The following is a 23,186-nucleotide window of genomic DNA, read 5'->3' as shown; positions in this document are numbered from 1 at the left end:
CTGGGCCACTGGGGAAGTCGCCCTGCCCTTCATTTTAGACTTCTCTCACCTGTAGGAAGAAGCTGAGCGAAAGAGGAGGCATCGTCTAACAATGGCCAGAGGGGAGCAGCGTGAATGGTTTGGGATTCAAGAAACCCTGACCTTGGCCTCTGGGTCCAAGCTCTCAGACTCTTTCTAGAGCCAGACTCAGCCTTGCCACTCCATGGCTCAGGGCCGGGTCTCCTGGAGGTGTGGCATTTCCAAACTGGAAGAAATTCTGAGATTCTAACCCAGGGCATCTCGAGAGGGCGGGGCTAAGGTTTCCCTAATGAGACAGGACTTTGAGGCTCATGGGTGGAGACAGAGGAGCAAGGCCCCAAGCCTGTGCTCCGGAACCAGGGTCCATCTCACAGTGGGTTCACGAGCCCCTCCAGGCCCTAGGCCCTGGTCCTAGGACTTGGGACACCTCACTGCTTGCTGTCGGTCCACCCCGGTCACCAGTAGGCATTTCAGACTTCACATGGTCAAAGCCCGACTGTGGCTTTCTCCCCAAACCAGATCCTCCTTGAGAACCCTCCCCACATGAGGCCACATCGCCCACCTGATGGTCACTATCTTCCCACATCCCGCCAGAGTGCTGCTCCCCTTGTTTCCAAACTTCATGAATCACCCCACTCTCTCCAACCCCACCACTACCCCCATCCCACCTGGATTAACGCCCCGGACCCCCCAGCGGATCCTTCCCCACGGAGCCTAGAGAGTGACCTTCCTGAAGGTTAAGTTGTGTCTCTCCCTTGCTCAGAACCTTCCAAGGCCTTCCTGCTGCCCTCAGAACAAAATAGAAACTTCTCTGTTGGTTTGGCATCCAAGGCCCTGCTGATCTCTCTGATTTCAGCCCGAATCCCTAACTCCCTTGAACAAGCCTGTTCCCAACCCAGGGCCTTTGCACCAGCCGCCCGCTCCCCTCCACCAGCACCCCCACCCTCAGAATGCACTTCCCTAGAATTAATGAAGCGCTCCGTCTTACAACTGGATCTCAGGGCAAACAGCATCTCCTGAGGCAGTGTCCTGACCTCCCGGATAACGAGGTCCTCCCCTCGACTGGCCGTTCACACTCTATCTCATCACTCTTTATTTTCTAGGAAGCATGACATTTACTTTCCTCGTCCATAGTCTGTCTTGCCCCACCTAGAATGGGGGCTAGCAGTGGGCAGGGGGCTGGAATTCCCTAGCCCCAAGAATAACACTTAGCACACAGCGAGGTTCTCAATAAATACTTTTCAGGCTAAATAAAATAAATGCTTGTGAATTCTGCAGAGTCGGCTCCCTGACTGGTGAGCCAGTTCTGCAAGGACTCCCCTTACCTTGGGGTGGAGGCCTCGCAGAACTCCTCTCTCCACTCGGAGCCCCTCCTTCCTAGAGATGGAGGTGCTGAATGCTGGAGATCTAGCTGTGCCTGGTGCCCTAGAGGACCCAGGGAAATCCACTAAGAGACGGGGAATTCAGGTGAGATACGAAGAATAATTTCCTAGGGAAGAACTGTTAGATGCTGAGAGCAGGGGTTGGTTTGGAGTAAGGCAGGCAGGGTGTGGGGCCTGGGGGGAGACAAGGGGGCAGGAAGGGGGCATCTTCAAGGATTTAAGGACAACTCGCTCACTGTGTTCCACCACACCTTACCTGGGGCTCGAATCATTTCAAACCCTTTTGTTCAATGCCTGCCTCACAAACTGAATCATGCTTTTCCACCCCATCAAAGAGCCCAGCCTCCTCCGGGGAGACTCCAGGGCAGCTCTCAGACCTCATCCCTCGCTCCAGTGGGCCCCAGGCTGGCCACCCCTGCCTGGCAACCCCCCAGAAGCCTGCTCTGTGCAGGTGAGACCACCCCTTGGTCCTGGGTTTGCAGATGGAGCGGTGAAGAGTCAGTCAGTCCCTGGCTGAGGCCGAAGGCAGGTGAGGCCTCCATCCTCCCAGGCTGCTGTCCCCACCCCACCAGGCCTGTGCTTGGCGGGTCCTTACATCAGAGCCTGACCTTGGTCCCTAGGGGGACCTGCCACAACCTGTTGGAGGGGGAGCGAGCAGACCCCCTTCCTCCTGCCCCTGCCCTGCCTGTCCCCCTGATCCATGCCGCCTCATGCCCTCCTCTGCCTGCTTCCTGCAAAGCAGTTTTTCTTTAAGACCCGCTCACTCGCACGGCTGGCAGACAAAGAGCCTCAATAAGGCCACAGGCGGCAGACAGCTTATCAAGATGCTCCTCTTTGCTCTGTGTCCTGGCTGTCACCTCCGCCTTGCTTTGTCATCACAGACGGCAAAACAAAACAGCCGTGCGGCACACGCACAAACCCGCCCTGCTGGAGCCGCTGTGCCCTGGGAGTCGGAAACTCCATCATCCCCCTCGCTCTCCTGTCGACCGACCGTGCCCTTGAAACCCAGTGGCAGGCTGTGCTAACCTGGGGGGTCGGGCGGCTGTGGGTCAACAGGGCCCATCCTTTATGTAGCAGGTGGGGAGCTGGTGCTCAGGGACCCCAGAGACTTCGTCATCCACCTGTCCACTTTGGGGCAGTGAGTAACCCCGCATCCGGTTAACAAACAGCTAATGGCTGGTTGTCAGAGCCTCTGGACCCTGACACCTGGCTGAGCTCTTCCGTCCTTGCCCATTCCTCACTCAGCCAGGGGAGGCAGACCCCTCTTCTGGAAGGGCCCTCCACTGTAGACCTGGGATGACCCACCCACCCACAGACAGCTGTCCTCTGTGATATGGGTCAGAGAAGAAGGTCCAGCCGGACATGCGCACCAGGACGGGAGTTCTGGTTGAGTTTTCAAGGAGGGGAAGGTGCCCCGTGGGTGAGGAGAGGGTTCCAGATGCTGGGAAGGACATGCTGTCCTGGGAGCAGCCGGGGGACAAGGGGGTGTGTGGGGTGGGTGGGGGCCGGTCTCATGATGCAGGGTGGGAGGCTGGGATCCTGGGAGGGAAGGCTGCTTTTCCTCTGGGCACTCCTGCTGTTGCCCAGCAGAGCAGACAGAGAAAGAAGGTGCAGGAGTGTCGAGGGGTCTCTCAGCCTGCACCCAGTGCTGACCACGGACCCCCAAAAGCGGGCGTAAAGGAAGAGGGACTCTGGATACCCCTGACAAACACACCACGCATCCAGCCATCAGGCAGGCTTTGAAAGATGCCAGGAAGGTCACCAGGGTCCAGCTCTGGCCGGCGGCTCCTCCCCAACTGGTCCCTGACTTCGTTTCCTTCGGGTCAACCCCTGCCTTCCCTTGGAATATCAATTTCTCCAACGCCTCTGTCCTGACTGGCTGGTAGAGAGGCCTCTGAGCTCTTGATGTCAATCTCTCCCCATCCAGCCAGAGGTCCAGGCTGGGGAAGGGGCTGGTTTGCCCCCCTTCCCCACCCCCGTGCTCCTCCAGGCTCACCCCAGGGCTCTCCAGAAAACCTGCCCCAGGCCCCGGCCCAGCCTGCCTGCGTCTCCCTCCCCAGATAGCCCTGGTCTCGGGTCACGAGGCTCAGTGACCTCTGTGTGTCTGCATGCCACTGGCTCTGCGTGGCCTGGGGCCCCTCCCTGGAGGACCTCAGACAGATGGGCCCTCATGTACCCCTCCCTCCAGAAGGTGTCCCTTTGACCAAGACTGTCGTTCAGCTTTCCCTTCCTGCAGGCATGGTGGGAGATACGGCCCCCACCTCTGAACAGATTCAGAGCGGCTTCCTGCTGCTTCCCGGGGACCTCTGTGCTCTGGGTCCTGCCTCTTGGTCCCCAAAGGGAAGGGGAGAGGGGGCAGAGCTAGAGGATGCTGTGTGGGGGGCAGCCAGGGCGGGAAAGCCTGCGGAGGCGGGGAGGGAAGGTGGTGGTGCGGGGTGCTGGTGAACAGCGCTCCTGCCCCTGGAGTTCATGGCCGGCCGCGTCTCCCTCTGAAATGGGAGGTTTCAAGGGTGAGCGCCTCCGGTGTGTGTGCGCCCGCCCGCCCGTGCGCCCGCCTCCCGTGTGCGCGCCTGTCGCTGTCATCGCGGATGTTCCCCCGCTGTCACTCCGCTGCTCTCTGCTCGCACACGCGCGCCCCTCCCCGCCTGCCCCTCTCCGCGGCTCCCTCTGTCCCTCCCACTCCTCCTCCGTGTGCCATTGACCCGGCAGCCCTGGCCCCAGGAGGAGGCAGCGGCCGCAGGCTGCTCCCGCCGGTGCACTGCTGCCGGGTCCTGCTGGGGACCCGGGTCCTGCTGGGGATCGGGCTGTGCCGCTGTCTGATTCCTCCAGGAATTCCAGGAGGGGCTGGCTGGACGGCTCACACCACTGATTCAAGGGGCTTGTTCCTGCCAAAGGTGAGTGCTGAGTGCTCGGCGGGGGTGCGGGGTGGGGGGGGGGGCGTTGCGGGAGCTGGGCTTGGGGCCCAAGCCCATCCTTGCTGGGTTCTGTGCCTGCAGGGACAGCTGCTGTGCCTCCTACCTGGGGGCAATGGCTGGGGCTGGGGCGGGACTCAGGACCCGACATCTGGGCAGCTGAAGGGCACAGGGAACTCTGACCTCCCGGTGTTGGGGACAGGAGCCAGCATTCTGCCGGAGGAGGAGGGAGAAGGCAGCCACGGGGCCAGACGACAGGCCTGGTGGCATAGAAACCATCCCTGCAGCATGTGGGGCGCCAGCCGGGGGCCCTGGGCCACCTGCACGCCCAGCTCAGCACAGACAGCCCCGGGGTCTGGGTGCCATGTGAAGGGGACACAGCGGACGTCTGTGGGGTAGGGGGCAGCCTGGGGCACTGGACCTCAGGGGGCTGACTGACCTCTCTACAGGATGCCCTCAGTGTGGGGCGCTGGCCTCCAGGAGGCTGCCCTTAGACGGGGGTGCAGGGGAGCCCTCCCCAGCTGGACCTTAGTCCCTAGGCTCCAGCGGAGCCTCCCTGGGGGGCGTGGCTGGGAGTGGACGAGGGAGGGGAGCCTCCAAGCCCTTCCTCCTGCCCTTCCTTGAGGCTCTGGATCAGCTCTCAGCCCACCCAGGCCTGGTGGGGGCCCCAGGAACCAAGATGAGGCTGGAGTCCCCCAGATGTACACCCCTTCTACCTACAAAGGGGTCAGAAAGCCTTGGCGGGGGTGGTGGACTCAGCTTAGGGGCGGCCAGGACAAGACAGTGCAGGACAGAGGCCCCCTGACCAGGCGTCCGGGCCTCCTTGTCCTCTCCCTGAGCTGCTGTCTTCTGCCTGGGGTGGGCGGGGGCAGGCTGGCACCTGGCTGTCAGGCCATGGCTGGGTATCACCTGGTCTGACTCAGATTGACGCCCGGCAGCTTAGATAACTACATGGGCTGGGGTGCTGGGGGGCAGGCTGAGCACGTGGAGATGGGTGGAGGAGTCCAGCTGGGAGGGAAACCCGCAGCGATTCCCCCCTCCCCACTGCACAGGCTCGGCTCTGCCAAGAGAGGGAGACCAGGGAAGCCAGCCGGGGGTGGCGGAAGGAGGAGGGGGAGGCTTCTTAAGATCCGATCTGGCTCCTTTGCGTTTGCCTGGAAGCTGTGTCTGGGGCCAAGCGAGCAAACCCTGCCCGCATTTCAGTCCCCAAGCTGAGGGGCCGGGAGGGGGTCTGTAAAGGTTGGGGTGCCAGGGGAGGTCTCTCCCCACCACTACACAGATCAGACCTCCTCATCTCCTGCCTGCCCGAGGCCACCATTGAGCCTAGTCCAGAGCCTGCCCAAGAGCAACTCCTATGAGAAGTGACGGGGGTGGGGGTACTTTATGTCCGTCTTCCCAGAGGGTCTGCTTGAGATCGGGAGGCAGTGTCTGACAAGGAAGCCAGGCTGTAGGAAGTTGGGGATGAAAACGGGACTCGCATTTAAAAATGAACCAGGAGGCTGTCTCCTCCAAGAACAAATTTAGAGATTTAAAAAAACCTGCTTCCGCACTGCTTGAGCCGCGCGTGTTCCGGGTGCCGGGCAGGGAAGAGGTGGGAAGGGCCCGGAAGGCCAGACCGGCGGCTGCGGGTGGAGGGCACAGCCCTGGTGCCACCCCCAGGGCTCAGCGTGGGTGCCCCAGTCCTGCCTACGGGGGGTCTTTGGGCTTGGGTAGGCGGGAAGGAGGGCGCTGCCCTCGGGTCCCTGGGCAGTGGCCTCAGCCTGGCCTCTCGCCTCTGTGACCTTCACCTCTCCACAGAGCGCAGACTGCAGAAGTCTTGCTCTGGGGTGGAGGTCCAGGGGGGTAGGGTGTGCGGCCGGTCGGCATGATGTCCCAGGGGCAGGAGTGCCAGTCAAGGCACAGTGGACGCTGCCGGCTGTGGGGTGTGGACCGGGCTAAGGGGGATGGACGTGACCCGGCAGCAGTGAGGAGGGGCGTGGACACCAGGCCTGTGGGGTTTCCTGGAGGTTTCTAACCGGAGACTGAGCCAGCCCTGCCTGGAGGAGGAGAGAGGGTGGGTGCAGAAGCACAGAGAGATCAGAGGCCCCCCCCCCCCAGGCTGGGTGTCTGCAGGAGGCAGGAATACGGCAGGCCTCTCCTTCACGGGGCCAGGTGAGGCGCCCGCCTCCGAGTCTCCAGGGTACTCTGGCCCCCAAGTCTCCAGGGGACACGGCCCCCCACGCGGCTGGGAGGGAGCACGTGGGCCCTTCTGCTCCAGCTGCCACCTCCTGCCCGTCAGCACCTCCCGCCCCGGCTTCCCTGGAGCTCCCAGCCCACATGCTCACCTCAGTGCACAGCCCCTGCTGCAGGGGTTCTAGAAAGCATCCTCCCCACCCCTCCAGGAAGACCCCTGCCCCCCAGGACTCTCCCCATGGCATCTGTGGGCGTCCCTGGGAAGAAGGGCGTCAGGGAGGGGGCGACCAGTTTGATAAAAACAACTGCGTCAGGTACACTGAGCCAGCGGACAAGGAGACGTGGGGTCAGCTGTGAAGCTGGGCAGCTGAGAGGGTGCAGCCCGTCCCTGCCCCCTGCCTCCTGCTCTGGCAGCCTCCATGTGCAGGCAGGGCAAAGCAGGACCGGCCTAAAGGCCTGCAAAGACAGCCGGGTTAGCAGCCTTGTCGCTGGACTGCTCGGACGCAAGCCTGCCACCTTCTACTGCCTGACCTGAGACAAGATACTGAGTCTCCAGGGCCTCTGTTTCCCCATTTGCAAGTGGGGCTGACAGCGCGTCTCAGCCCAGGGAATAGCTGGGGGACCAGGGACCGCGCACAGCTGCTTGTGGCTATGGTAACGTGTCTCCCTGGTCCAGAGCCTTCCTGCAGGAGGTGATGCTTCCAGCACCCCTACCACTCCCGCACTGCCCCCTGCTGCCCGGGCCCCTGACGCAGCCCCCCAGGAGAGGAGTGACCGAGCCCAGGGCCTTTCAAACTTGACCAGATACATGAATTGCCTGTGATCTTCTAAGAGGCAGGTTCCAACCCCATCAGCCTGGCCTGGGTCTAGAAAGTCCCTGGGGAGGCTGGTGCTGTTGACCCCTGGACTGCCCTTGAGTAGCAGGGGGCTGGGTGGGGCATAAAGCCCCGGTTTCTGCTCTGGGGGGCACTCGGGGTGCTCGACTCTCAGCTCTTGACCAATCTCCGCCCAGATTCTCGCAGCAGGGCTGCCCTCCACTCTGTGCCCCTGTCCCGGGACTGGACAAAAATGCCCACAGGGCTGAGGGGCTCGGAGCCTGGAGACCCCCCACCCTCACTTGTTTCCGTTCTCCACCTGGGTGGGGTCTCCCCTCCCAGATGGTGTGTGGGGTCTCCCCTCCCAGACAGTATGAATTTATTCCTCAGCGGCCAGCGCCTGCCTTAGCAGCTGTGCCCCCGGCTTCCTGAAGTAGGTCACACTTTCCTAACGAGGCTGAAAGCTTCCGGGTTTTGCGGGGGGAAGGGGGTCCTCAAGTTGGAGGTGGGCCGGAGGGCAGAGTGCTGGGCCCAGGGGTCCCTGAGGCGTGCTTCTGGGGTCCCCAGGCAGGCAGGACCACTCCCCAAGGAGCAGTCTGCACCCCATGGACCTGGGGAGGGGCTTGTTCTTGTCAGGCTTCTCTGGAGATCTCAGGGCCACCAGTGTCCCCTCCCCCCAGACGGTGGCTTTAGTGGACCTCACGCTGGGGGGTGGGGTGCCAGGACCTGCACTCAAGTCACCTTCACGGCCAGGTGCTCACTCTAGGAAGTGGGTGGGGAGGTGGGGATGAGCCCAGGTGGGCATGGGGAGAGGGCTCTCGGCCACCTGTCTCCCCATGGCAGCCGGAAAGACTCGTGGGTGGGTCTGAGAGTGGAAGGGCCCCCTAGGGGCCTCTTTCGACCTTGCTTCTAGGCCAGAGGTCCCTCCCCCGCCACCCCATGCACCTGTCTGCTGGGGGCACTTGAGAACTGCCGGAGGGGCGGCATCTGAGGGTGCGTGAGTGCACGCGTATGCGTGTGTCAGCACGTGCCCTGGCTGCACGCTCTCTGGGGTTGTCTCCCCACATGCCATGTTGGGAGCGTGTGTGCACCCTGCTCAGTCCACACCTACATGTCTCCCTGCTGGGGCCACTGCAGGGAACCATCACCAGGGAGCGGGCCTCTGTCCCTGGCTGGCCGTGTGACCAGGCTAGCTGGTCTTCATCTCTGAGCCTGGGTGGCTGCTGACCCGCCCAGTACCGGGTGGATGCTTTGAGCTGCTGACATGAGGGTCCTTGCTGGTGGGAGCACTGAGGGGCTATTCCAAGGGTTGGGGCCGAGAGGGTGGACAGTGACCTCGGTGATGGAGGTCTGGAGGCTGTGTGTGAGCCCGGCCCACGGTGACTGCCATGTGACAGCTGCTTGCCTGGCATGGGCTCAGGAACAGGGATGTGAGGTTGGGGGCAGGAAAGAGTGCTCAGCGGCCAGGCTTGTAAGCTGCTGACCCTTCCCTGGGGAGGATAGGGGCCCTGGCTTCTCCTTGTGTCTACCTGGGGTCACCTAGACTGTCTTCCAAGACAGTGTGTCCTGAGTTCAGCAGACATGAACTCGCCTCCCACGATTAGACTGGTCTCATGGGGGACAGTATGTTTTGCTTATTGCCTTCGAGATAAGGAGACTGAGATCCAGAGAGCCGATGGGGTTTAACTTACAGAGCGGCTGACACAGACTTGAACCCAGAGCCCACCCTGACCTGGGCGTTTCAGCCAGGAGCCCATGGGGTCTGGTGCTAGGAGGTGGGGAGGCATCCGGAGATGACCCCTAAGCTGCTCCTCCACCGCCAAGCCCAGGACCCTGGTCCATCCTCAAGGTTGCTCCCTCACTCCACATCTGCCCAGCGTGCCTCCTCTGCAGCCCCTGTGACGCTGTGAGCCCTCCAGAGCAGGGGATGGGGGCTAAAGTCCAGAGCCAGAGCCAGGTCCCCCCTCCCCCCCCCCGAAGGAGTCCCCTCCCTACCTCCCCCCCCATCCCAAGTGGCCCCCACGCTGAGCAGGTGCCCCTGCCTGGCCGCTGCTGAGGACCCGCGGGCGCTGCGCTCTGACTGGGCTCGAGAGGCCAGGAGGCAGCTTGGCAGCTGTATGGAAGCGGGGAGGAGGCGGGAGAGGCCCCTGGTGCCCGAGGGAAACCCTGATGGTGATGAGATTCCAGGGCTCAGCAGGCCCCCAGCAGCTCCTCCCACATCCTCAGTGCCTGCTCGGCTCTGCCATTGGCTCCCGGGCTCCCAGAATTAAACCGGTTGTGGGAGGGGGAGCGGGAGGCTGCAACCTGGAGCCACCGGGGACCCGTGTGGCCGCCCTCTGCGAGCAGCATCGCGGTCCCCCTCCCAACTGGCCTTCCCCACCTGGCGCCAGGCCCAGCTGTGATGGGGCCCTTGGCCATATTGGGAGGGAAGCAGGGAGGGCCTGTGCCATTGGGTTGGGGTGGGAGCGGGTCCCTTGGGAGATGGAACCCCCTCTCCTTGTCCCTGGCCCTGCAAGCTCACCCTCTGCTGGACCTGTCTCCCCACTGCAGCACGAGCCCCTGAGCTGATGAGTTTTTCCCCAGACCTGCCGGAGGCGGAGGACGGAGTACGGCTGCTCCCCCACTAGGAGACCGTGGAGGGAAAGCAGGGGGCTGCCCCGTGGAGAAAGCGGGGCCTGGGGCTCTCCCGTGACCCACCCACTGACCGACCTACCAACTGCCCTGTGCTGGGCCTGGTCTCTGCCTCCCTGGGGGCCATGGTAAGAGTGCAGTGGGGTGGGGAGCCAGGTAGCCCTGGCTTTAGGCACCTGGGATGTGGGGGAGGCTTGTACACAGAGGAGGTCACATGACTCCAAACACGTTCAGGAGATCATCCAGGGAGATAAGGAGAAGGGGCAGGCAGAGGATGGGGGCTGGGGTTGGGGGGGATGGACAGCTCCTGAACCTCCTAGCCTGGAGCTCAGTGCCATCTGGGCTCCATCTGAGGGCTCCTGGGATGCCCGCCTGCCCCTGCACGCTCCCTGACTCATCCAGGGAGGCTGAGGTTCCTGGCTTCTCAGCCCTCTCCCTCCCCTTCTCCCCCAGCCAGGGAATCAGAGCTGAGAAGAACAGGAGAGGAGTGTAAAGAGACACCAGCCCCCTCCACAACCCCTGGGCTGGAACACCTGATGCCCGCTTTGCTCATCTCTCTCTCCCTCTCTCTCAGGACTGACTGAACGGACGGACGGGGGCTCCTCTCCCCGGAGGTGCAGGGCCTGGCCACAGTGCAGCCGCCATGCTGGCCCTGGGCAGCAGCCCTGAGCCGAGGGACACCAAGGGGCACACCTGGCTCGCTCTATGGAGGCGGATCTCTTGTGAGTGGGTGGTGGGGGGACGTCGGGCTAGCGGGGCTGCAGGGACCATCTGCCCGGGTGTCCGTCACCAGCCCTGCCCGTGGTTCCAGGGGAAGAGCCACCTCTGAGCTCCGTGATGGGTGGATCGGGAGCAGGGTCCCACGTGCAGGTCTGTCCTCTTAGACGGGTCTGCTTCCGAGCCCAGGGGCCCCATCTCCCTCTTTTAATGGCAAACCTCTTGTCGTGCTTGGCTGGAGGCTGAGTGGGCCTGGGGCCTGCTCTTAGGGCCCCATGATGGAGGGAACCAGTGGGCTCTGGGGACACGGCGCTGGAAGGGCTTTAGGGGTGTGGTCCAGGCCCTCCCCTGTATAAGGGGACACAAAGGCCACCCACTGCCCACAAGGGAGACTAGTGAGCTGTCGGGTGAAGGAAGCCCTGGGAATTCTCGCACAGCTGAAGGGTCAAGGCTACGGGGTAAGAGATAAGAATCATCCTGGGGGGACGTCCATCCACCTGACCTGCCGGCGCCCGGTCAGCCCTGAGATGCCACCGCCCCATGACATAGACGAGCTAAATTATTCACCATGCAGAGCGGCTGAGCCCCGAGACGCCCAGCTCCCCTTTCAGCCTCCTTCTAGAATCACTCAACACCTCGCAACACACAGCTCTGTTTTCTCGTCACCAGAGCTTTCACGCTGGCCTGAATTTCTCGGGGCGGGGGGACGGTGACCTCTAGTCCTGTTGGTCCTTCTGAGTGGGGAGGCCGGATGGGCTGAGTGTTTCTCTGGGGAAAGTGGGGCCCGAAGGAAGGGAGGCTGACTTCCGAGTGGCAGGGCGGGGGGAGTTGGGCAGGCTGCCTTGACTGCAGTCAGCTCAGAGGGCGACAGGTCAGCGGTCCAGCAGGTGACCTCGGGTGGCTGGAAGGGCCTCCAGCTGGCATCCACGGCCCTACCTGTGCTCATTTCGCCCCTGAGAACAGAGAGGCTCAGGTGTCAGCCTGGTCAGGCCTCTCAGGTGTCACTGACCCTCCAGGAAAGGGGGTGCAGTCCTATTCTGCTCCCTCAGGCCCTGCCCTTCGGGACACCAGACCCCAGACCCCTGCTGGACATAGATTCAAAGCCACCCCCTCCTGGACCTGGTCAGGGAGGTGCTGCCCCTCCCAGTGGAGCCAAGTGGCTAGAGTGGGTCTGAACTTGTCCATCACTCCTTGTTTGGGGCCTTCCTCTGGGCTTGGCCAGCCTCCCTCCCCCTCCACAGGGACACCCAGGACAGCGAAGGGGGCTTTGCGTTCACTCTTAGAAGGGTAGACCCTGGAGCGAGCTGCCCTGAGGCGTTGTTTTCTGAGGGCCCCTTCCCCTGCAGCCCCGCCACAAGGGCTCTGGGCAAACTCTGAGACCACGAGAGGAATGCTGCCATCGGATTCCTCCTGCAGAAATTGGGGATGGAGTTGCCGGCTAAGGGCAAGGCTGGTTGTGGAGCGAGAACAGATGTGTCACGTGTCCAGGCCCAAGATTTGTGTGGCTTGCACCCCAGCGTCCTCTGCGTGGAGGGGAACTGGCGTCTCACCCTGTCATTTCCACAGCAGTCTCGGAATGCGAACTGGGTGCTGGGGCTCCCTACTCACCCTGAGGTGCTGGACCGTCTTGGATGTGGGATTCCTGCAGGCCAGGGTAGGGGGGGCTTGGTGTGTGCCTTGGTGCATACAGCACGGCCCCCACCCACTCTCCGTGCAGCTCTAGGTGCGTGTGGGGGGTGGGCATCGAGAGAAGGGAAGAGAATCTTTCCCACTGCAGCGCCCCTGGAGAGGGACGTGGAAGGTCCCCTCACAGCCCCATGTCCTCTGTCGTGTCAACGTCTATCGTGTCGGGGGCCCGAGGTGACCCACCACCCGGGATCTGTTCACTTGAGGGTGCTGCAGTACTGAGTTCTGTCTCACGTGGTTAGGACACGCTAGTGCACGCTTGTGGGTGGCCATGGGGATCCTGGCAAGGCCCCGTTGTGGGATCTGCATGAAGAGGACAACAGGAGGAGGCGGTGACCGTCTGTCCTTCTGTCCCCCGTCTGCCCCCAGGGCTCGCCTGCTGGATCGCCTTGTGCACGGCGGAGGCTGTCCCTGCCTGCCCCTTCCCCTGCACGTGTGACGGCCGCGGTCTGCAGGTGGACTGCAGCGGCCTGGGCCTGACTGCGCCGCCCCCGGACCTGCCAGCAGCCACCCGCAGCCTCCTGCTCCTCAACAACAGGCTGAGCTCCCTGCCCAGCGGGGCCTTCGCCAACCTGTCGGGCCTGCAGCGGCTGGACCTCTCCAACAACTTCCTGGACCGGCTGCCGCGCATGGCCTTCGGGGACCTGGCCAACCTGACAGAGCTGCAGCTCCGAAACAACAGCCTCCGGGCCCTGGACGCCGCGCTGCTGCGGCCCCTGCCGCGCCTGCGCCACCTGGACCTGTCCCTCAACGGGCTGTCCCGGCTCCCGCCCGGCCTCTTCGACGGGCTGCCTGCCCTGCGCTCCCTGTCACTGCGCGCCAACCGCCTGCAGAGCCTGGACCGCCGGACCTTTGAGCCCCTGGCCGGCCTGCAGCTGCTGCAGATGGCAGACAACCCCTGGGAGTGTGACTGCCACCTGCGGGACTTCAAGCGCTGGCTCGAGTGGTTCTCCTACCGAGGTGAGTGCAGGGGAGGCTGGACGGGCCAGCAGCAGGCAGAGGGCCTGGTGCCCCTCCTTCCTCCTGTGTCCCCTCTGCTCCGGCCGTCCTTCTCTACCCTCTCTCTCTCCAGACTGACTCCCTGCCATGTGCTCTCCCTTCTGTAGGTTTTCAGGATGGGCTTGAACACACCGTGTAACTGTCCCCTGGGCATCCCTGGGCCCGGGGAAGAGGGGATGAATTAAAACCACCCTCTCTCCTCTGAATAACGCAGCCACCTCTTACACACCCACAGTTTCAGGAGGTAGAGTGGAATTCAGATCCGCAGATGCAATCCCATTTTCATTTTGACGCTGATCTCAACTCCTCCTCCCAAGAAGTTGTTATCAAAGCTTTGGCTAAGAAGCCCAAAGCCTCTGGTTTCCAGTTCCTTCCCTTACTCCTTTCGTTAACCCCGGGCAAGTCCTAGAAAAAGCTTCAAAATGATTAAATGAAATGGACAGGAGGGCAAAGATGTAAGCCTCTGGTTAAAAGCGCCAGATCTGGGATGGCTTCGTGGCTCTGCCACTTACTAGCTGTGTGATCTTGAGAAAGTAGGCTAGCCTCTGTGGCTGTGCCCCATCAGTGAAACGGGGCAAATAACAATATCTGCCTCAGAGAATCCCTGTGCAGATTAAATCGGAAACACATGGAAAGTAACTGGAAAAGTACTCAGTGTAAAGTGGGTCTGCAGTAAAGCTTACTCATTTATATGTCCACTTGCTTGCTGGTAGAAGTCGTAATATTTAACCAGGCTTAACTAGACACGATTTGGTGCCCAGCACAAAGTAGGGCTCCAAGAATATTTGCTGAATGAATGAATTGATGTGAAAAGAACTCTAACGCTTTCATCAGGCTGACTCCTTTTGTTTCAGAGTGTTTCCACAATCTCATTATTTGCCTAATATTCCCATACGTTAGTTAATTAAAAACATTTTACAAATGATAAAGTGCCATAAAATGTTAGTCACTGTGGTAATTGCTCCCATTTTTTGTGAGAGGAGAAATAATAATGAACACTTGTATAGTTTCCAGTTTCCAAGTATCTTTCCATACCCATGACCTGCTTGACCCCTTAGACCAGCTGAGATGGTCATTCTTATGACAGCCATGAAAATCGAGCCTCGTGAGTGATTACGTGACTTAGGTACTTTGCACAAGATGACGTGGCCGGGAGGGAGTCAACCTCAGGTTTTTGGAGCAGGAAGGTGAGGTAGCCCCATCTCCATGGCCAGTTCCCGCTGGCCCAAAGGCCCTGAACACAGTTCACGGGGTGTAAGCCTTGCATAGGCGGTTGGCGGCACGGGGGAATTGGACAACCAGAACGATGTGTGATCTGCAGGGGACATCCTTGCCCCTCCAAACGGTCATCGGTCACCGGGAAGAAAAGAGCACGGAGGGGAATGTACATTTTAGGATCTTGTCACTGTTGGAGCTATTTTCCACCCTGCATGCCTCCAAAAGACACCAACCAAACCAAAACAAAGAACCTAGGCTTTTCCTGCACCCGGGAAAGACTGATATCTATTCTGTGGGGAGTCTGTGGCAGCTGGGCTGGGCTGGGCGCTGGCAGGGACAGGGGGCAGGAGCCCAGGCCCTTCCATGGGGGCAGGCAGTGCCTGCATCCTGGTCTCCGGACACTGAAAGAGGCCAAAAGGGGGTGTCTGGGCAGCTGCCCTCCTCTCGTGCCACCTGTGGTCTGCACCCGCCTCCCCCAGGTCAAGTCTGGCTCGGCCGTCATTTGGGCGAGCCTGGGCAGCCTTGTGGCCTGCACGCCTTCGTTGGCTATGGCCCCTCCTCTGCCTTCGGGGGTCTTCGGAGCACCCTAACAAGATGCCTCTGGGCTCAGAGTGCTACGGCCAGGGCACTGACGGGGCCACTGTTGCTCTAAGAAGGACACCACTCTTGTGGTTTCTCCTCCCCCTTCTCCAAGGAGGTACCTTAGGGACCAAGGTCCCTCTTGGAGGAGTGTGGCTCTGACTTCTGCCCTTGGTGTTAGCTTGAGGAGCCTGGGGGCATGAGACTCTGGGGAGAATGGTGCCGGGGATTACAGACAGGTCAGCAGGGATCAGGACAGTGCCTGGGTTACAGATGGGCCAGTGGGGATCAGGCAAGGAGGGGTATGGACTGTATTTGGGTCGTGGCCCCTCCTTCCTGAGCACGGGGCAGGGGGTGGCTGGTTTGACTCTGGGGAGCAGGCAAGGTGGGGATGTCTGTGTGCTTCTCTATCAAATAGGATCAGGGACACTGTCCACGTCACAAGGCTTCTGCATGGATTAAATGCCACCATGTGTACCCACCTCCCCAGCTCTAGGCTTCATACACGCTAGTCCCCCACTTTCCTCTCCTATCGCCGTGGCTACAGGACTCACTGCCTTGCTGGTGGAAAATGGTCCTCCTGGGCCCTCCACGTGGGACCTGGGGCTGGGAGAGGGACGGCTGGTTCTCATCCCACCTTTTCTCTCTCCCGATGCAGGGGGGCGCCTGGACCAGCTGGCCTGCACCCTGCCCAAGGAGCTGAGGGGGAAGGACATGCGCATGGTCCCCATGGAGATGTTCAACTACTGTTCCCAGCTGGAGGATCAGAATAGCTCAGCCGGGCAGGAGGTCTCCGGGCCGCCCTGCACCAAGGCCAGCCCGGAGCCTGCCAAGCCCAAGCCGGGCCCCGAGCCCGAGCCCGAGCCCAGCACCGCCTGCCCCCAGAAGCAGAGGCCACGGCCTGTGAGCGTGCGGCGGGCCATCGGCACGGTGATCATCGCGGGCGTGGTCTGCGGTGTGGTCTGCATCATGATGGTGGTGGCCGCCGCCTACGGCTGCATCTATGCCTCCCTCATGGCCAAGTACCACCGCGAGCTCAAGAAGCGCCAGCCCCTCATGGGTGACCCGGAGGGCGAGCAGGAGGACCAGAAGCAGATCTCCTCCGTGGCCTGAGAGCCCGGCAAAGAGGGTGGGGGAGTGCGCTGGCTCTCTCTCTGCCATCCCCTTTCCACCTTCCTCCCAGCCTCCGTGGACCCTGAGCCTCCGGAAGCCACCAGCGTGTGCTGACGCTCCTCCTGGGGCCCCCAGAGCTCTGGACTGCGGGCAGAAAGGACAGGTGTGCCACAGAGTCTCCTGGGCCCGGCGCCCCCATGCCCCTTCAGCCTGTCCTGCAGTCAGAGCTCACAGCCTGTGATGCTCCCCACCTCTGGCTCGACTCATCTCGCCTGCATCTGGGGTGCGGGGCCGGTTTCTGGAACTCTCTTCTGAGCTGGCCGATGTTGGGCCCAGCTTCCAGTGGCTGGTACCAACGTGCAGTCAGACCAGCCCTGCCATTGAGACCGGCGCTTGGAAACCCAGCACCACGCCCTGGCTGACAGTGCCAGGCCCTGAGTTACCGACCTCCCCACCCCGCTCACTGTTCACTCTCCCAGTCGCTCGGCGTTGCACTCACAGTCGCATGGGGACAGAGGTTGTAGAACCTCGGGGAGCAGAGCCAGGCCTCCCCCTTGGTCTCGGCACCCAGACCACACAACCTCCTGCTTGCTGACACAAACTCCCGCAGCTGACTGGGAGAAGCCCAAACCCATGGCCACGAGGATTCCTTTCAGATCCTCTCCAGGGTCCAAGGTGAAGCTGCTGGATGAGGCTGCTCGTTGCCATGGTAACCTGCTCACACCTCTCCTGCTGGGCTTTCTGGGGATGCCGCTGGCCCAGAAGCCTTGAGGCTGCAGCGTGTGTGGACGGCGGGTCCCCTGGGTGTCCAGGTACAGACCGGGCTTGTCCTCAGCACTGCCGAAGTACATCCCTGCCAGGCCCTGTGGGGCCCCCCACCCCCACTCCCACAGCCTGCAGCCCCAGAACTGTTGCTCTGAACCTTCACCCCCCCTGCCCCTACCTTCAGCATCCCTGGGCCTGTGACCTCGGGGCGGGGGACTGGCTCATACTCTGTGACTGCCCTGCCAGCACATCCCAAGCAGACGCTGGGAACAGCGAAAGGCCGCCTGCATTCTGCTCAGAGGCATCAGTAGAGGGGGCAGGGTCCCTTTCCCAGCGTTCTGTCTGCTCCATCTGGCTTCCCACAATCCTCGCGGCCCCTAGACTGGGGCCCAAACCAGAGCACAGCCCTGGGAGCCTGTCTATCTCTACCTGTAGCCCCTAAACCACCAAAGGGACTGAGGCTGGGGATGGGGGTGGGAGGGGGCAGTGCAGGCTCTCCTTACCCAGGTCTGCCCCCTTGGTCAGTGTGATCTGAGGTGAGTCTGGGGCTCTCTCTGCAGGACACCAGCCTTCCCCAGCTTATGGAGGGTTGGGAGCCATCAGGCTGGTTTCTGGCTCTGAGACGGGAGGTCTCGAGGGGGTGGGTGCCCAGAACACGGGTCTGAGGCAGGACAAGGACGGGGGTGCTGAGTGCAGGCTGCCCACCCGGCTGGCCACAGTCTTCCTTCTTTCGAGGTGCTGGCTGACACTGGATCTGGGGGTTCGGGGAGTAGGGGAAGGCTGGGTGTTGTCAGTGGTGGAATCTTAGCCTGAGACAGAAGATTTTTAAAGGCAAAATTATATTTCTGGTTTGTTGTTTCAGATGACCAATAAAGACTGTATTTTCCTACATGCCTCCTGGTTTCCTTGGGCGGGAGGCGAGCCTGGAACTGGGATCTGGGACAGGGTCCCCAGGCAGGGGCATGGGGTGTCCCCAGTCCCCTAAGGTGAATGGATACTCCCAGCCGAGGCCTGGCTTTGGGGCACCCCTGGAAGGGCAGTGGGGGAGCACAGAGACCCAGGTCTGCATCAGCCCTGCCATGAGCCTGGCCACCTTGAAGCTGAGGGCTGACACCGTGGGGTAGAAGGTGCACCTATGACCCAGGGACCCTGCTGCATGATGGAAGAGGGGTTCCCCGAGGGCACTTTAGGGGAGCAGGTTTCACCAGTCTTGGGGAGGTCTCTGGGTTTGCAGGAGGTACCCCGTTTAACATCCTGTGCTTTTAAGATTGACTCCAGGGACAGGCCGACAGGACTTGGGGCTCACACAGATGACCTCTCCTAAGGGTTCAGCAGACAGGATCAAAATCATGGACCGGAGGCCTGGGGATGGCGGCCAGGAGAGGAAGTGGCCGGGAGGACAAGAAGGCCTCCGGGTGGGTCATCCACCCGATGCCCAAGTGACCCACCTTGCCTAATGGCCTCTGGCTGACTGGGCCTAGGCTACACAGGTCACACTCTTCAGACCAAGATGGAATTCTCTCCTAACTGGGAGCTCTCCACTGGGTGACCACCCCACCCCCCGACCCCTAGCCCAGTGAGACAGGAGCAAACCCTAGGGAGAAGAGAGCTAGTAGGCCCCTGTTCCAGGAATTTAGCTGGACCCCCTCTGGGGAGGGAGTAACTGGGGGGAAGTCCTAGCTGGACCCCTTCCTAGGTGGGGGGGTAACTTGGGGGAGGTCCCAGCTGGAGCCCTTCCTGGGTAGGGGGGGTAACTGGGGGAGGTCCCAGCTGGACCTCTGCCTGGGTTGGGGTAACCAGGGGGAGGTGTCCCCCTGTAACCCTGATGGGTACAGCAGAACTGGGAGACTGGTGCTTGTGGGGGCAGAGGACAGGCCCCCACAGCCTGCACAGGTGTGGGTAACACACAGGTGCGCTGTTCTGGGCGCATGAGGTCTGAAGGCCTGCTGGGCTCACGCAGGCGCAGCTCTAGACAGAGATCCTCCGACCACAGCCGCTGTGCTGGGGACACAGCTGCAGCTGATGGCAGCCGCAGATGAGGCTCTCGATATTCCCCAAGCAGGCCTGGCACTCACAGAGACTTGATAGTGGGTCCTGATCAGAACGGTACAGTCCCAGAAATTTTGCATAAACTCTTGCGAAGCAGCTGCTTAGCGGTCAAAGGATCCCTCCTCGTCCACCTGCCTGGCCCTCGGCTGGGCCTTGAGGCTGTCCTTCCTCCTCCCCTGCACAGACATGGGGCGTGCGGCCCGCCTATCAACACACGCTCATGTGTACACAAGGGAAGGAGCCGCCAGGACAGCATTCAAGGGCTCAGGGAGGCTGAGCCACAGGCCAGGAAGAGGAAATTACAAAAGGAGACTGAAAGAAATATAATCGAGGGAGAAAGGTCTCTAGTGCCCCAGCCCCGTCCGATCGCATCCGTGCCCTCCCTCCTCTGGAGCGTCGGAGCGATTGTCTGCAGCGAGTTAAACCACAGGCACCCGGACACGGTTTCCATGGCAACCCCTCCCAGCTCTAATTCAGCACTGAGTTAAAAATGATATCAAATAATTGGAGAGAGCAGGAGAGCACAGCCAGCAGCCTGACCCCCCGTGCCTTCCCTTCACCGGGCGTTCAGGTGTGCGGGAGCTGAGATGACCACGTCATAGAGGGGGGCAGGTGGGCCACAGACTCAGCCAGGGCCCCGGGATGGTCTCTGGGCCCTGGGATCAGCAGCCCAGGTGAAGGACAGAAAGGGACAGAGCGAGTCCCTCCCGCATGCCCTGCTGCACAGCCTCAGGACACCTGTGACACACATATTTGTGAACGAGGGTGCTGAGCAACCAGACCCAGCCACTTGCTCCCGCTTCATCCAGACGTGGGCGGCACGGTACCCCCTCGCTGAGGCGGGCAGCCTGCCTGCCTGGTGGCTCCTGCCTGCGCTGCACCCTGCACCCAGCCTGGGGGAGAAGACGTGAGGGTCCCGACCCCCAGTGCTGGCCCCCAGCAGCTGCTGAGTCCCCCATAAGGAGGTGCCCAACCCCAGCACTCACAGTGGTGAGACCCCAAGAACCTGGCAGGTCTGAGCCGTGGAGATTGGATGCAGGACCCTCATCACACAGGCCTCATGGCTCTCAGACAACTATCAAAGGAGCCAAGGGCCTTCCTAGGCTCCAAGAAGTTGGGGCAGCCTGCGAGTCTCCCTGGGCGCTCTCACAGATTTTGTCTCCAATGGCAACACAGGGTTGTGATCCCACGCCTTCAAGAGGTGATCTGAGCTCAAATTCTAGTTCATTAACTATTAGCCGTGAGGCTTTGGGCAAGCAATGTTTCTGGGTCTCAGTTTCCTCATCTGTAAAATGGAACCAAACCCGATCACCCCAGGGCTGGATGAGAACTGGCACGGGAACACTGGGCTTGCGTAGGGGCTCAGACTTCAGGGTCCGAGTCATAAGCCCCCTCTTCCCTTTGGTGGACAGTGGAGGCAGGAGAAGCATGCAGAAGGTGGGAAGGAGGTCTGGGTGGTCTCTGTCCTGGGTGACCTCGAGCAGATCTCTTCACCTGTCTGGGCTTTACTTTATGCATGAATACTGTTAGATCTGAGGTGTCACGGTTTTATAAACAGAGTGACTCAGGAAGACTCCCCTCACTAACTGGCCCCACATTTCATCTGTACAGACTGGGGCCTTGCAGACCACACGCAGGGCCTCCTGCAACACCTGAGCCTTGCTCTCGACTCTGTCTCCCCGCCGCCCGGCCTTGCAGCCCCGGGGCAGCCCCTACCTGCAGCGATGGCCGTTCTGTTGTCCACGCTCACGGCTACGGCTGTGCTCACCGTCACCACCGCAGGCTCATTCGGACTTTCTGGGGGAAAAATTGCCAAGTCACATTTTCAGGACCTGAGGAGGAGCCGAAGGTGGGGCGGGCTGGGGACAACAGTAAACACCATGTTCCCCGAGCGAGTGGGGGGCTTCCAGGGGGCTGCCTGGTACCACCCACCTCTGGTCTTTGTCGAGTGTCTCCTACATGCGCCCTAAAGGCGGGGTGCCGCCCACCTCTCCGTGCAGCTCTGAAGCTGCCAGGTAGTCCCTGCCCCTCTGGATGGTGTAGCATCGCCAGGTCCCCGACTGCAGACTGGCCTGCCTGCAGCTGCCCGCTGGTGCCCACCCAGGGACTCGCGTGGCATCTCAGCACCCTATTGAGTGGGAGACGGGGTGTGTTCCCGGACAAGGTGCTGGCTGACCCTGGGTTGTCCTTCATCAGTCACGGGGGTCAAGGCAACAATGACAGCCCCTTCGGGAAGCCAGATGCCAGGGCTGCATGGGGCCCAGAAGGCCGGCTGGCGTCTGACACATCCACAGAGCCCCCATAAGCCCTGGGGGCCTCCACGTCACCGCCCGCTTGGCAGCTGTGCTCTGGGGACTCGGCCAGGCTCCGGGGCCCGCCTGGAGGTGCCTCCCCGGCTCCGAGGAGAGCCAGGCTGCCAGGCGCGGCACCCAGCTCGAGCTCTGCATCCGCACAGAGCTTCCGCGCTGAGGGCTGTGGACGAGCGCACCCGCGGCTCCTGGACTTCACGTCCCTGGACCTGCTTTTCAGGGCGCTCTTGTCCACGGGGTCAAGTTCCTCACTAAGATTCCCGAGAAAGTGGTACGGTTTTCTCACGTGCTCTCCTGTTAGAATGTCTTTCATCAGACGCTGCTTGAAACAAATAGGTCCTGAGACTCCCAGTGCCAGCCGTGAGGAAACTTAAATCTACCACTGGTTTCTCCTATTTGCTGTTTCCAGGCCAGCACCACCCGTCGCACCTTGCTGGGACCAAGTATCTCACAGAAACGGAAAATAACTCTGATTCTAGGAACTGACTCTATGGAAGGTGGTCCTGGGGTCTAGGAATTCGCTATGATGAAGACCCAAGGGAACACATGTCTCTGCATGGGTGGCTGTTTCTCTCCCTCCTTTTCTCTAAAACGGAAGCCGGCTTCCCCTGCTTGCTTCTAGAAATGTCTGGAGGATACTGATGGAGTGACCCCCGCAGGCTACCCCGGATGCAGGCTGCTTCCAGGACAGACTCCCTGTGTGTGTTTCACAGGCTTGGAAGGGACACCCACGTATGGGGTGGGGCCCTGATGACACGGTCTCTGGGGATGTTGGGGGTCTTAGCATCTGTGTCATCGGGCAGCTACCCAGCCCCACACCTGGCTGCATAAGCCAGCTACCAGGGGGTGGAGGCCGGGCCTGGGGCTGGCCCCAGAAAGGGGGCTGTGGGCACGGAGGCCACAGGCCTGAGCCACCAGAGCTCTGGCGAGACCCTGCTCCGTGCTGGCAGTCTTAGCACCAACTGCAAGAGATAGCTCAGCTCGGGCAGGGCTCACCCCAGGGTTAGGCGGAGGGTTGAGAGTCAGCCTGGGGAGGCGGGCCTCCCCTCGCCCTGCAGCTGAACCCCACTCGCCTTCTCAGGTTCACCCATTATACAGGTTGTTTTCTCTGTCTGCAGTGGGGGGTGGGGAATGTATGAGGGTCCCCTTGCTGGTCCCCAACCCTCCCTCCTCGCCGTGCACTCTGCTCTGCCCACCGCCCTCCTGTCCCCTGCCCCCCAAAGCTACCAGGAGGTCCATTCTGGTGACAGTATGGACAGGAGGGAGCCTGTCATCCTTGGGGGGTGGACAGGGTGCCGCCCCAGAACCTCTGAGGACCTCACGGACCTCCTGCTCTAGACACATGGGAAGGAGGAGGTGCCCCTGAGGCCTGGGCTCCACGAGGGAAGGGGCCTCTCATGGGTGCTCGCTGGGGTCACAGCCTGCCTCCTGCCCCACCACCGCCGTATGCACAGTGAGGTGCAGTGAGACCTTGGCCCTGTGCCCCCTCCCCCGACTGTGTGGTCCTGGTGAGCCTCAGACTCTCCCTGTGCAAGAAGAGGCCGTGCACGCCAGATGAGCTACGCGCGGATAAGCATACAGTAACGCGATGGGAGGACGGATGGGAAGGCATCTGGAGGGCGGCCGTGGGAGGGGCCTGGGCCTCCCCCGCCCCAGCTCAGTGGGGGCGGCTCTCGCTGGGCTGCCTGAGGGTGGTTGTGGTGGTGGTGGTGGTGGACAGGCACCTTGGAGGGAGGACAAGCCTCCACTTCAAGTTGACCCCCAGCCGCCTTCCTCCCCTTTTCTCCTCTCCTGCCCCCTTGGCTCACTCGGCCTAGTGGA

The 23,186-nt window shown here is 61.6% G+C and overlaps 2 protein-coding genes across 3 annotated transcripts in view; one reads left to right on the top strand and one right to left on the bottom strand.

The window, feature by feature from the left end:
• The window catches only part of CACNA2D4 (calcium voltage-gated channel auxiliary subunit alpha2delta 4), a 70,263-nt gene that overhangs the window by 10,129 nt on the left and 36,948 nt on the right, over nt 1–23,186 (bottom strand). The window contains exon 26 of the mRNA XM_044940920.2: nt 20,773–20,853. Within this exon, the coding sequence (XP_044796855.2) occupies nt 20,773–20,853 (81 nt within the window). The remainder of the gene's footprint in view (nt 1–20,772; nt 20,854–23,186) is intronic.
• On the top strand, nt 2,904–17,892 carry LRTM2 (leucine rich repeats and transmembrane domains 2). 2 transcript variants are annotated; one of them, XM_006043728.4, is made up of 5 exons: nt 2,904–4,294; nt 9,850–10,058; nt 10,505–10,652; nt 12,703–13,293; nt 15,788–17,892. In XM_006043728.4, exons 3-5 carry the CDS (start codon nt 10,574–10,576, stop codon nt 16,240–16,242), a joined length of 1,125 nt encoding a protein of 374 aa, XP_006043790.3. In that variant the 5' UTR covers nt 2,904–4,294; nt 9,850–10,058; nt 10,505–10,573; the 3' UTR covers nt 16,243–17,892. The 2 variants fall into 2 exon arrangements, with proteins under 2 accessions (XP_006043790.3, XP_025138729.3); XM_025282944.3 differs by lacking the exon at nt 2,904–4,294 and having other exon boundaries at nt 4,363–10,058.

This window comes from Bubalus bubalis, chromosome 4 (genome assembly GCF_019923935.1).
Source record: "Bubalus bubalis isolate 160015118507 breed Murrah chromosome 4, NDDB_SH_1, whole genome shotgun sequence".
NCBI lineage: Eukaryota > Metazoa > Chordata > Mammalia > Artiodactyla > Bovidae > Bubalus > Bubalus bubalis.
The sequence above is the reverse complement of the archived record's forward strand: the minus strand, read 5'-3'. Positions and strand labels throughout refer to the sequence as shown.

What these genes read in the sequence shown, in the direction of transcription:
- LRTM2 (XM_006043728.4), top strand. Translation starts at nt 10,574, where the DNA reads ATGCTGGCCCTGGGCAGCAGCCCTGAGCCGAGGGACACCAAGGGGCAC. An exon ending in TCTATGGAGGCGGATCTCTT is followed by an intron (nt 10,653 to 12,702) that starts GTGAGTGGGTGG and finishes GTCTGCCCCCAG; the next exon opens with GGCTCGCCTGCTGGATCGCC. An exon ending in CGAGTGGTTCTCCTACCGAG is followed by an intron (nt 13,294 to 15,787) that starts GTGAGTGCAGGG and finishes CTCCCGATGCAG; the next exon opens with GGGGGCGCCTGGACCAGCTG.